Below are 13,561 nucleotides of genomic sequence, written 5' to 3' on the forward strand. Positions count from 1 at the left end.
CGTGAGGGCTCAGGAGTCACTTCCTCCTTCACAGAACTGGCCAACAGGAATCTTCTCGCAGGTGGAACCCCCAAGTCAGCTGAGCCAAGCACCTCTCTTGCAGACAGCCTCGTATCTCATTGACATAGAGAAACCCTTACAGTTTATCTTCACAGCTCCCTCCCTTACCTGGAACCCCACCTGCTCCTGGATGGAAGAACATGTTGCCCTTAGGCTTGTTGCCCTCACCGCTGTGCCTCTACATTTAAACATTCCCACTCATAAACACCTCCCCAACAATTCCAGGACACAGCTTGGTCAGGTGGGACACACCCTTTCTAAAGCCCTGCTCCACCGATTCTTAGCGACTCTAAGGGTGATGGTTCATACCATCAAAATCTCTGCCATGACCTGTTTGCCACTGGCTCGGTGTTTGGTCCCCATGAATTGGAAGTGGGAAGGCAGCTGGTACTAAGGTCGGCCACTCAGTCTCTTAAGGATGCTGAAAAAACACAACAGGACTGCCTAATGCAACAGCCTCTGAGAGCATCCCGTGGTCCCCTCTTATCATAGAGCCCTTTTCCCCCTGTGGGTGGGGGAACTGTGAGCACAGTTCTGAAGCCCGTTGGGGGCGCTGTAAGGGCCCAGAGAAACCTGCAGACAGAAGGTCCTGGCCAGCCAGCCTGGAAAGTGCAGTAGCAAAGGTGACACCTCTGTTGGTTGGGCTCCGGTGCACCGAGCGCGCCAGAGCTCATTCCCTCAGCACAGACGGGCGTGTGGCTTCAAGGCCCAGCTACGCGCCTACGTAGCTCTGGATCTGGGCCAGGCAGTGAAGCTGATGAGCAGAGTTCTCTTCCCCTGGCTTTTGAGACTTTAAAACTCTCCCATGGCTTTGCCCACTGTTGTGCACAGACCAGAGAGCTCACACATGGGACATAAAACCGAAAGCAACAAACCAACAAACAAGACAGACAAACAGAAACGCACAGACACAAGGCAACAGTACAGTGGTTCCCAGAGGGGAGGGGGGTGCGTGGTAGTAAAGGTAACGGGGTCAAATACACGGCGACAGAGGAAGACTTGACTTTGGGCGGGGGGCTCACAATGATATAGATGACGTACCATAGAAATGTACCCTTGAAACCGATGTAATTTTATTAATCAATGTCACCCCAATAAATTTAATACAAAAAGAAATTTTTAAAAAGCCAGTAAGTGGTTACTTCTGTGCTGCCGTGTCCCCAATAGTAAGGATGGTGGCACATAAGCCAATGTAAGACAGCATTTCAAAGCAGTGTTTCTCAAACTCGAGGTTATGGCCGGGTGGGAAGGGGGGCAGAGGGGCTGAGCAGGACGACACCAGAGAAGGACAGGAGCCCTAGTGTTCTTACATGGGGTCTCTGCTTTCCCCCAAAATTAACTAAAATCTTTAAATGATGTATCTGTACTTAAGAGACTGAATTTTTCAAAAGACAAATGTAATGAAGCATTCTTTCAGAACTGTTCACCGTACACACAGCATTTCTAGGGCCTGACGTTAGTTTGGGGGCAAGGTTGTGGGGTGGACAGGAAGACTTAAGAGTTAAACCAAAAAGGGTTATCTAAAGTATTTAACGTTTGAGCAATTCTCTAAGATCTGTTTCATTCACAGAAACCACCACCACCTTGGCCAAAGAGACTCAATTATCCATGTCTCAAAAACACAGCACCAGAAGTTTGCAGGGAAATATTTGTTATGATGAGGGTTCGACTTTGAACAAACTAGATTTGGATTACTGAATTTATTTCCCCCCAAACCTATTCTTCATGATACAGGTTTTCTTCATTTTATTTTCTGTTTACGTGAGGACATTTTCAATGGAGTCCAAATACAGACAGAAGTCAAGCCAACTGCCAGGCCCAGCCCAGCTATTTGCAGCGTGTGAATCACTCTTGTCGCAAAGAGGCTGCAGGGTCTCTGCACTAGCAATGTGTCCCTCTTCATTAACATCTCCATTCTACCGGAAGTAAAACCAGGCCACTCACATTATACACTTTGCCCTAAATTAGTGAATCCTGAGGTGGGTCCACAAGATAAGATGTAGGGGTGAAAAGCCCTAATGGGCAGAGCTGTCATTTCCAATGCCCTTCACCTGCTAGGTTTCTAAGACCACAGTCCAGGATTGAGACAGCCAGTGAGATGAATCAGGGCCCTTCTGACCTGAATTACAGACACATCTGCTGCAGCAGAGAGGCAAAGGCGGAGCCCAAAGCTGTGGGCTTTGTTACTATTTCGGTCACAAAGTCGTGCTTTGAGCAACTCCAGGAACTTCTTAAAAACTCAGTTTTCTGATCTATAAGGTAACATCGTCTGCCTCACATATTTCACAAAACTGTTATAAAAATAAAATGGTGATTTATGAAGGGACTTTTCAAAGTAAAAGTTGCAAAAGAAATTCCAGTATTCTTGTTTGAAATTTCAGTCATATGTGTACTCTTGGCTACTCATATTATAATGACTGATTATTGGTTAAAAGTATTAAGCAAGTTGATGAAAATGAAGTTTGGGGTGATTCCTTTAATAGGAGAATGGCACGGCCTATCTGTCCCTAAGTGGCATCTGAGGATTCTGTCACTGACTGAACAACTTGTCTACCACAATGCTCGTCCAGTATCTAGGCAGTGTGGCTCTCTATGTACCATCCAGGGCTCTTCTAGGGATTTTCTATTCAGGGGTCAGTGAGCTATGGTCTGTGGGCCAAATCTGGCCCTTCACCTGTTTATAAATAAAGTTTTACTGGAATAAAGCCACAACCATTCATTTATGCATTACACATGGCTGTTTTTCTGCTATCACAGGAGACTTGAGTAGTTATGACAGATACCACCTAACCCTCAAAGGCTAAAATATTACTATCTGGTCCATTACAGAAAAACATTTTCCTTCTCCTGATCTAAGTCATTAAATGAGATTCTCAAATCACACTGTTACTAGAAAAGAGGGTTGGCCACAATGAATTCTCTTCTGGGTTTTACATCATGATACAGCGTTATACTTCTGCATACATACTTCTGCATACACTGCGATAGTGAAACTCTGCCTTGCCTTTTTCAGTGCATGACTCTGGATAGATAAGTGTGATAGTCTCTAAGCATCCCCATGTGACAGGAATGCAGAAGTCTATTTCACACAGCTGAGTGTGAGGCTGTCACGTCGTGACAAGCACTTGCTCTGATACTAATCCTAGTCTCACCCTTCCTCTGCAAAATGTGCTATTAACTGTGAAAACAAAAGGCAATCACTTGTATCAATATTTTTTTAATGAATTAAAATAGGAGTATTAGGAGAGCCAAATGACTTTTTTTTTTTTAGCCCAACCCTCTCATTTTATAGATAAGTAAACTGAGACCAAGTTAAATGATTAGTGTAAAAGCTGAGAGCTAGACAGCTTCACCTCTCCCCTCACACACATGCTAAGTCTATTATTCAGTCATAAAGGACAGATCTTTTTGTTAAAGACACATCTTTAGAGAATAAAATATCTGGTTAACCCTATTACACACACTCACACAGTATCAGGCCAATAATGCAATGAAGACATTAGTAGTACTTTGTGTATTAAATTAAGCAAGCAAAAACATCACAACCATTTTGCCTGTCACATCTAGAATCATTTTATGCAATAAAAAAATGTTAGCTTTTTAACTGCAAAATTCAAGCACCAAACCAGTTCTCTTTCACTAATGTCAAATCTACAAATCTTTAACTCAATATAACAACATGTGTAAAGAAGCTACAAACTAAAGGGGAACATTTGCTGAGCCCAGAGGAATAAAATATAAAACCGAAAACAGCATTTACCTCCATCTGCAGAGCTTCAGCCAACCCCTTGATGGCAAACTTGGATGAAGAGTAGGCCGTGAAACCGAAGAGTCCCACCTGTCCCGCCTGGGAGGACAGAAAGACGATCCTGCCCACCCGGCGCTCCTTCATGGTGGTGATGACGGCTCGGCTGGGGTACACACTGCCCAGGTAGTTGATGCTCATTAGTTTCTGCAGGGAGCAAAGAGGCCATGAGGCGTGAGGAAGGTCAAAGCCACAAGGCTGCGCTCCCAAGAACTCAGTCTGCTCTCCAGTTGGCAGTTCTTCAGTGGAGCCCAAGAGACTGGGAGCTCTGTGGATTTGTTAAATGAACGAATGATTGAGTGACCCTGTCAACGAGCCACAATGCTTAGGATCTACCATCTGAAGTCTGTCTCAGGCCGATCTCACATTCTCACCATGACCACAGTTATGTCTTGGCTGAAAACGGGTCAAAATTAGTTTTCCCCTTGCAGGTGGTGCTTTTTGAAAGAGTTTTAGGAATGAGATTCCAAATAGGTCCAGCCCTTTAGTTCCATGCGAAAGAAAGACTGGGACAGTGGTTAACAGCATAGACTGTGGTGTGAAGGTTTGGCTCTACCATTTACTACCTATTTGACAATAAGCCAGGAAGTCAAACACTCTACTTATTTCTACAGCTAAAAGCTGGGTTAATAATGGTATTATCTCACAGGGCTGCTGCAAGGACTACAAGAGGAAACACAAGTTGAGTGCTAACACAGCACCTGATCCACAGTAAGTACTCAATAAATGTTGGCTCTTATTTATGATGGGTAAGATTTTATGTAAGTATCCACAGTGTATTTATTTCCCCTCATCCAGGGAACTCTTAAAAATCTTACATTTTAACTTGAAAATCTAAGACTACTTGCATTAAAATGTTTTTATGTTAAAAGTCTTGTAAAAATATTAAATCTATCACCATATAAAACCAAACACTTCACTGGGGGAACTTCTGAGTCCACCATTAAATGTTAACTCAATAGAATGTTCGATAACTTCTAGAAATAATGACCAGAAAAACCAAGAGGGGGAATATTTATTCTGTAAGTTTAGAAAAAGCAGAGGGCAGACTGGATGTACACTGTGACTGGAACTATCTCAAATATTAAATAAAAGCACATGTACACAGGAGTGAACCCAAGGAAATACAGGAAATTATATGTGATTGTGTTACCATTTTCCTACAAATGCCTTTTAATATAATTATATTGTTATAATAATAAACATTCTCTAAAACAGTACTTGAAAAAAGATGGCACACTGAATCCAAGTGTTAACCTCAGTTCCCTTCAGAGACCCCATTAAAATGTCAGTAAAAATTTATATTTTTAAGGGTAAGAATCCACAAGAGCAAAGAAAAATAGGAAAGAAAATAATAGCAGTAATAGTTTGGAAGTTGAAGAACAGAATGACAAGTGATAACCAGCTTAACAGAAAGCTGAATGCTAAGCAAGGAGCAGAGAAACTAAAAAGCAGGATTGTACCACAGAACCCTCAAAAGCCTCAAGTATCTCAGGGAGGCTGAAAGACAGGAGTATCGACTAAGAATCTGTTTTTTAAAAAAAACAGTCAGAGAAGCAAATTCACAATTATAATCAGAGACTTCAATACCACTTTTCAATAATTGATAGAATAAGTAGACACAAAATCAGTAAGGATACAGAAGATTTATGTATCAGTCAACTGGACCTAATCAGCACTAATACAACACTTCACCCAAAGCAGCGGAATACACATTCTTTTCAAGTGCACAAGGAAGGGCTATGGGATAGACTGTATTCTGGGCCATAGACAAATCTCAATAAACGTGAAAAGATTCAAGTCATGCGAAGTATGTTGGCTGACCACAAGGGAATTAAACTGGAAATCAACAGGAGCAAGATTTCTGAAAAACACTCAAATATTTGGAAACTAAACAACACACTTCTAAATAACCCGAAGGACAAAGCAGAAACAAAAAGGGAAATTAAAAAATATTTTTAACTGAATGAAAGTAAAAACACACATGATCAAAACTGGTGGGATGCTACTGAGCAGGACCTGGGTGGAAATGGGCAGCCCTTAAACATCTGTATTAGAAAAGGAAAAAGTCCCCAAACCAATGACCTCGGCTTCCACCCAACGAAACTATAAAAAGAAGAGTGAATTAAAACAAAAGCAAGCAGAAAAAAGGAAATAATAAAAATAATGGAAGAAATCAATGAAATAGAAAACAGAAAAACAATTTTAAAAAATCAATAAAACCAAAGGCTGGTTATTGAGAAAATCAAGAAAACTGATAAACTTCTAGTCATCCCGGTCAGGAAAGAGAGGGGACACACAAATGATCACTATCAAGAATCAGAGAGGGGACATCACTACAAACTCTATGGATATTAACAAAAGGATAATAGTGGAATATGACGAATAACTTTGTGCTAATCAATTCAGTCACTCAGAGGAAATGGACAAATTCCTTGAGAGACGAAAAAAACCTCGGAATTCACCGGTGAATTCTACCAAACATTTAAGAAAGAATAATCCCAATTCTACACAAACTCTTCCAGAAACCTGGAGAAAAGAGAATACTCCCCTACTCGTACCACGAGGCCAGCATTATCCTTCCTCTCAAACCAGAAAATAACATTATGAGAGAAGAAAATATCCCTCAAGAACACAGAAATAAGAAAGCATAGCCAAGTGTGATTTCATCCTAGGAATGAAAGGTTGATTTAACGTGAAAATTAATCAATGTAATTCATCATATTAATAAACTAAACAAACACAACCCTATGATCATCCCAATGAATACTAAAAAAGCATTTGACGCCGGGCTGGGTGTGGCTCAGCAGTTGAGCGTGGACCTAGGATCCAGGCGATCAGGGTTCGATTCCCGGTCAGGGCACATGCCCGGGTTGTGGGCTTGATCCCCAGTCAGGGGCGTGCAGGAGGCAGCCGATCAATGACTCTCTCATCATTGATGTTTCTATCTCTCTCTCTCTCCCTCTCCTTTCCTCTCTCTGAAATCAATAAAGATATATTTTAAAAAAGTAAAAATAAATAAAAATTAAAAAGCATTTGACAAAATTCAACATCCATTCCTTATAAAAGCTCTCAGCAAACAAGGAACAGAAGGGAACGTCCTCAACTTGATAAAGGGCATCTACCAAAAACAAAACTACAGCTAACATCACATTTAAACATTTAAACAGAATGTTTTCTCCCTAAGATCAGGAACAAGACAAGAAAGTCTGCTCTCACTACTGTACTGGAAGTTCCAGCCAGCTCAATAAAGGTGTCCAGAAGGGAATGTTAGATGTAAAACTGTTGCAGGTGGCATGATCCTTGATGTAGAAAATCCAATGAGCACTAGAATTCATAACTGCGTTTAGCAAGATTGCAAGATCAACATCCAAAAATCAACTCTATTTTTCTACATTAGCAATGAACACTCAGAAACTGAAATTTAAAAAAAACACATTTATATAAGCATCAAAAAAAAAAAAAAAATACTGAAAAGCAATGTGCAAGACCCAGGCACTGAAACTATGAAACCTTGATGAGAGAAATGAAAGAAAACCTATGTGAAGATATAGACCATGTCCACAGGTTAGAAGACAATATTGTTAAGATGTCAGTTCTCCCCAAGTGGGCCAATAGAGTCAATGTAATCCCAATCAAAAATGTAAAATAACTCTCATTCATATCCACAGGTAGAAAAAACAAGACACAGCTTCAAGAAACCACAAAGAAAAGCATTAAAAAGGAAAGTGAAGTGTGTTGGAGGTCCCCAAGTTCACCTCCAGTTTTGTGATTCATGGGAAGGCCTCACAGGATTCTTCTGCACAGAGTTGTGCTCATGACTAAGATTTATTACAGTGACGGACAAAGAGCTAAATCAGCAAGGGCAAAAGGCACCCAGGGTAGAGTCCAGAGGACACCAGGTGCAGGTCTCCAGGTGTCTGCTGCTCTCGGAGTCACACAGGGCGGGCTCACGTCCCTGGCAATGAGTTGTGACGACAGCACATGCAAAGTAGTGTGCACAGGCATCTTATGTGCGTGTGAACGTCAATAAAAGTAAAACTTAAAACTAGGAGCTAAACAGAAGTAACTGAGATAGAATTTAAACAAAAATGAATCCCCAGCTTCAGAAAGTGCATCATATGCGGTGGTGTGTGTTCTAACAGTGCTCACTGATCATAAGCCCATGCCTCGACTTGACCAGAACAAGGCAAGTGCCCGAGCCCGAGATGGGAGAGGGCAGAGGGCAGAGGGGCCTTGGAAGGTGATGGTCCCCAGCTGCCTCCATTCAGGGCAGCCAGGGGAAGAAGGGCCTTTCTGTAAGGGGACTAAGGCTAGAGAGGGCCTCCTGGTCTGAGACCCTGTCACTGGAATAGAGGCCCCAGGTTTGGGATTAACAGTCCTTTGTTTTTAGAAGGCTAGTTCTCACTGGGGCTGGGGTCACTTCCAACATCCCCTATCAGCCACTTGAGTCTTTGTGCTGACCTGTCCCTGCCTCCTGCCTGCCCCCTGCCCCCCACACTTCATGGCTGCCCAATACTCTACCTCTATCCACTTCCCAACATCACCATTTCTTTCCTTAACGACCCCAAAAGCTCCTAAAAGTCTCCCTGACACAGTGGGAGATCCTTTAAAAACCGCAGATCACGCCACTGCCTAGCCTAGCTTAAAACTTGAGAGGCTCCAAACTAAAACCCATACTGCAGACCTGGCCCCTGCTCCACTCCACCCATCCCTTGGGCTGCTCTAGCCACACAGGCCTGCTGGTCCGTCCTTGGGGTTGCCAAGCTCCTCCCACCAGGGGCCTGGGCAGCTACTGGCCCTTCCACCTGAGATCTCTTCCCAGGTCCCTTTCCCCTAGTTCTCCAGGTCTCAGAGTCCCCAGGCTGGGCCTCCATCCACACCACCTCACAGAGCCCCATTCCTTTCCCCACAGCACGTACCAGTCTGAAATCACACTGCTGTCTGCTTGCTCCTGTGGAGACCGGCCCACATCACCGGGCCAAGACTTTATTTTCTCGACCACAGAGCAATGCTGAACGCACAGAGGCTTTCTCGAGTATTTGTGGGTTGAATGAGTAGCAGGGAAAGAACATTATTTACTAAGCAGCTGCCATGGGCTAAGCCTCACGCACACATTATATTACTTAATTCTCAAAGCTCTGAGGGCTGTCTATCCGGTTCAGAGATGGGAGCTGGGGCCGGAAAAGGAAGGAAGATCTGCCTGAGATAAGAGAGTGAGCAAAGGGTCAGACTAAAAACCATTAGATCTAAGACCTCAAACTGGTTTAGCCTAATGCCAGAGTCTGCCTTTCTGCTGTACCTGCTGCAGAGCAGAGAGCAAGAGTCATTCGGGTGGCTGCAGGTGTGGAGAGATGCAGGTGTGGAGAGATGCAGGTTTGGAAAGATGCTGCAGGTGTGGAGAGATGCTGCAGGTGTGGAGAGATGCAGGTGTGGAGAGATGCTGCAGGTGTGGAGAGATGCAGGTGTGGAGAGATGCAGGTGTGGAGAGATGCTGCAGGTGTGGAGAGATGCTGCAGGTGTGGAGAGATGCAGATGTGGGAAAGAAATAAATTGTGAGTTTGATTTTTTAAACAAAAGAGGGGGGCGGGAGGGTGGAATGAAGGAAGGAACAGAAAGGAACAGTGTGAATGGGAGACTGAAGGTTGAGAGAAAAGTGAATTTTTAAAAAAGATTAGAATTGTGCTTTTTTGTTGTTTCACAAGCTTCATATTATTATTTTCCTCCTCCTTCACCTCACCTACGTCACACTGTCTGCCTGTCACTGACACCCACATACAGGCATTTCCCTGGTACTGTACAGGTAGTTTCTTCGATTCTTGCTCACAGTTACACACCCTACAACACAGTCATTCAGTTTCTTCCCACTTCCATCAGACGCACAGTGCAAATCACCCGACTCCCTCTGTCCCGGAGCAGACACGCACCGCTTCCCAAGATCCCAGCTGTAAAACAGGGCATTCATTTATTACAACCATGCAACTAATCACACCTCAATCCTCTCGGCCCTCTACTCTCCGTCAAGGGGAGTCCACTGATTGTCCCTCTGTATCACCTTACGCGCGCACACACACAAACACACACGCACACCCTGCTCTTGTGCTGGCCACCTCTGAACTCCCTCCCTCACCATTTCAGGCCAAGGTCACTACTACAACTATTTCCCCCAACTGATTCTTTATACAGCTATTGAAATAATCTTCAAAATGCCCCTTGATTACTCACAGATAAAGATATGCCAGTCAACCATGTTTATGCCTAGTTGATAAAGGAGCCTTAAGACTCTCAAGCCCCAGGTAAGGCACCACTCTGATTATATTACATCTGAACTCTCCCAACTTGACTTTAAATCACAGAGTTCACAGTGCCTTCCCACAGTGCCCCAGAAGCAAGATATCTGAGCTACTGCTCCAACAGTCCCCTTTCCTAAAGGGTATACAATTCTACTTCACAGACTAAAGCATTTAAAACCCATGACTATGATGAAGCTTCGTAGAACATTAAGAAAAAGGTGGCTGATGCAATGTCAACTAAAAAAATGTTTTGCACTTAAAGATTTCAGGTCTGATGTCCATTTCTTTAGGGCTGAAATAAATATCTAGGAGAGGTTCCATGTCAAACCCATATAAAAATATAATCATAAATATGATGCATTATTTTTTAAATTTTGATTTGAGAACTCTTCAAGAATCTGCTCAACTTTTTGGTTTTTCCATGTTAAAAATACTGACACTTAAAAAAAAATTAAAAAGTAAAAATAAAAATACTGACACATGAAAATCCAGCATCTGCCGGCTTACACAGGGCTCTCTATTACCTCAGGAATTCGTCACAGTCATCTGTTCCAATTTTACAACTGGGAAAACGAAGGTTGAGGGACTCACCTAACCATTAAGGCTGGACAGTCATGGCAATGGGACCAAAAGCTTGTTCAGGTTTCTTCCAGTCTCCTAAAGCTTCTATGACATCTGGACACACTTCATCTATCTCACTTGTAAAGCCTTTACCCAAGGGCCTTGTTCTAGTTTTAGTGTATGGGCTACCTCATAATCAAAAAACAAATTTTACTTACTTCAAAAGTACTAACTTCAAGATCTTCAAATTTTCCTGAAACTGACATTCCTGCACAGTTTACAAGCATGTCCACTGGGCCCAGTTTCTCCTGTGCCTGGAACAATGTATCAGAGCACACATTAACAAAGACAAAAGAAGAATCACTCAGTAGCAAATCAATGCCAATAAATAAAATCTATAAAACTATTAGATCTCTTAGGAAGATTTACCAATTTCAAACCACATAGCAAAATGCTAAGAACCAAACAAAAGGCACAGGAATTAATTCCAATTAGCCCAACCTCTTACTTGTTTTATGACATTCTCTACTTGGCCATAGTCTTGGGATACATCAACTGATATACAAAGCACCACCTGTTAGAAAGAGAAAATAATGATGAAAGCTATGCAGGCATCTGAGACTATTTTTAAAAGATTTTTTAAGATTGAGGACGATTCTTTCCAAAAGATAAGGAGTCCAATTTTGGATGCACCAATTGCATGGCTTGAAATCTGTTGACAATGCAACTAGCACAGTCTAAGTTTCTTGGCAGTTTTCATAGAAAACTATTTTGAGCAAACTCAGAAGAAATGTTGGTCAAGGGTACAAACTTTCAAGGTATAAGATGGGTAAGTTCTAGAGACCTAATGTATAGCATGAAGGCTGTCATTACTAATACTGACCTACTGTATAATTGACATTTACTAATAGCAGATCTTAAGTGTTTCTCACCACACACACAGAAAGTAACCATGGGAAATGATGGATGTGTTAATCACCTTGATCGTGGTAATCATTTCACAATGTAAACATACATTAAATCATCACATTGTACACCTTAAATATATACAATTTTTATTTGTCAATTACACCTTACTAAGGCTGGAAGTAAAAAAAAAAGAAAGAAATGTAAAATTGCTCCTCTTGAGATACCACTAATCTATAGTGACAGACAGCAGGTCGGCGACCACCTGCAGCCAGGAGGGAGGCAGGAATGGCCTGCAAGGGGAGAGGCCCAACTCTGGGGGAAGCTGAAAACGTCTTGTATCTGCATTTCAGGGCTAGTTTCACATGTGTATATACCTTTAAATGGGTGTGGTTATTAAAATGAACACATGCATTACATAAAGAATACACAAATTGTACATAAATAGGCTTAAAGAACAACTCCCCTTGGAGCAATATCAGAGCTGTGACTGCCCTGTTGGGACTGAACACCAGCAGGTGGAATAGAGAGAGATGCAGACAATATCTACTAGCAGAAGCCTCCTCAGCCTGGGCCCTGCTCGGAGGCTGGGCCATGGGACATTATCTTAGGAGAACAAGGGTCGATCTTGGCCTGCGGGAGCTGAGCAGGGAGCTAAGTCATGTCTGGTTCCTTCTGAGTTTCACTTGAGATCCCTGCCTCTGGACTGACAGCCACTCAATAGATTCTCTAAACGAGGGGTCAGGGAGCCCAGCCCCAGAGCCCACCTGGTACAAACCAGCCATGACCAGGGATGCGCAGCCCAGACGGACGGCAGGAAGGGTTAACTAGCTGAGCAGAACCTGAAAGGCTGCGGTGACCTCACCTGTACAATAAGGGTGCCAGACACTATCAATGACCAAGATCCCTCCTGGCTCTAAGAAACTGCACTGTGAGAAATGAAGCCGTGCATGGGAGGCGAAAGGGATGAATGGCCGTGGGGTTTTCAGGCAGGAAGTTTTCCTTAATGCAGGGAACCCCATCCAATGATCTAAATTCCTAAGGAAAAGAAAAACCCCCCTTCGCAAATGTGCCGTGACGTATTCCAGACTCATGAAGATTGCCCTGGACTTTATCCCTGTATCATTGCACAGAATACAACTGTTCAAAAAGGGAGCAGGGCCTGGCTGGTTTGGCTCAGTGGTTAGAGTGTCGACCCATGGACTGAAGGGTCCCAGGTTCGATTCTGGCCAAGGGCACGTACCTCGGCTGCAGGCTCAGCCCCAGTTGGGGCGAAAGTGGGAGGCAACCAATCAATGTGTCTCTCTCTCATCGATGTTTATTTTTCTTTCTCTCTCTCTCTCTCTCTCCCTTCCACTCGCTCTGAAAAAGCAATGGAAAAAATGTCCTCTGGTAAGGATTAAAAAAATAATAATAAAATAAAAAGGGAACAGGAATCATGGGATTTATTTCTAAACATGCCTTTTTATACATTATTAAATCATTTATTACAAATAAAACCTATACCTCAGACAGTGAAATTTAAAAAAAAAAAAGAAATGTTAACAAATTACCAGAAAAAAAATGCCCACAGTGCACTGCTTATGCTAAGAGTCACGACAAGCTCGCTCTGGGCCCTACAGAAGGTCAGGCCCCTCTGGCCCACCCCAGCCCGGATATCTTCCCCTCCCCATGTTGAAGTCAAGAACCATCCACAGGACCTAAAGCCTTGGATAGATGAGGAGGGGGCAAGAGTAACAATGAGGTTCAGAGCAGAGAGCTGGTGCTGGCAGCAGGCAAGGCTGGCTGGCCCTCAGCCATGAGCATCCAAGCTCCCTGGTTTTAGACGAGACTTCCTTCTCTATCAGAAGTTAACAAATATGAGGAAAAAATGAGGTCTGCTGAGCTGGCAGCTTGCAAACATTTGTGGGCTTCAGAGAAGGGAGTATAGGCAGAG

General features: G+C 43.1%; 1 protein-coding gene across 1 annotated transcript in view; it reads right to left on the minus strand.

The window, feature by feature from the left end:
* KDSR (3-ketodihydrosphingosine reductase) overlaps positions 1-13,561 on the minus strand; it is a 37,859-nt gene that overhangs the window by 12,782 nt on the left and 11,516 nt on the right. Inside the window, exons 4-6 of the mRNA XM_087819146.1 lie at positions 11,228-11,293; positions 10,938-11,033; positions 3,821-4,012 (exon numbers count right to left, since the gene is read on the minus strand). Of these exons, the coding sequence (XP_087675272.1) occupies positions 3,821-4,012; positions 10,938-11,033; positions 11,228-11,293 (354 nt within the window). The remainder of the gene's footprint in view (positions 1-3,820; positions 4,013-10,937; positions 11,034-11,227; positions 11,294-13,561) is intronic.

This window comes from Miniopterus natalensis, chromosome 7 (assembly GCF_054644295.1).
Source record: "Miniopterus natalensis isolate mMinNat1 chromosome 7, mMinNat1.hap1, whole genome shotgun sequence".
In the NCBI taxonomy this organism is placed as follows: domain Eukaryota; kingdom Metazoa; phylum Chordata; class Mammalia; order Chiroptera; family Miniopteridae; genus Miniopterus; species Miniopterus natalensis.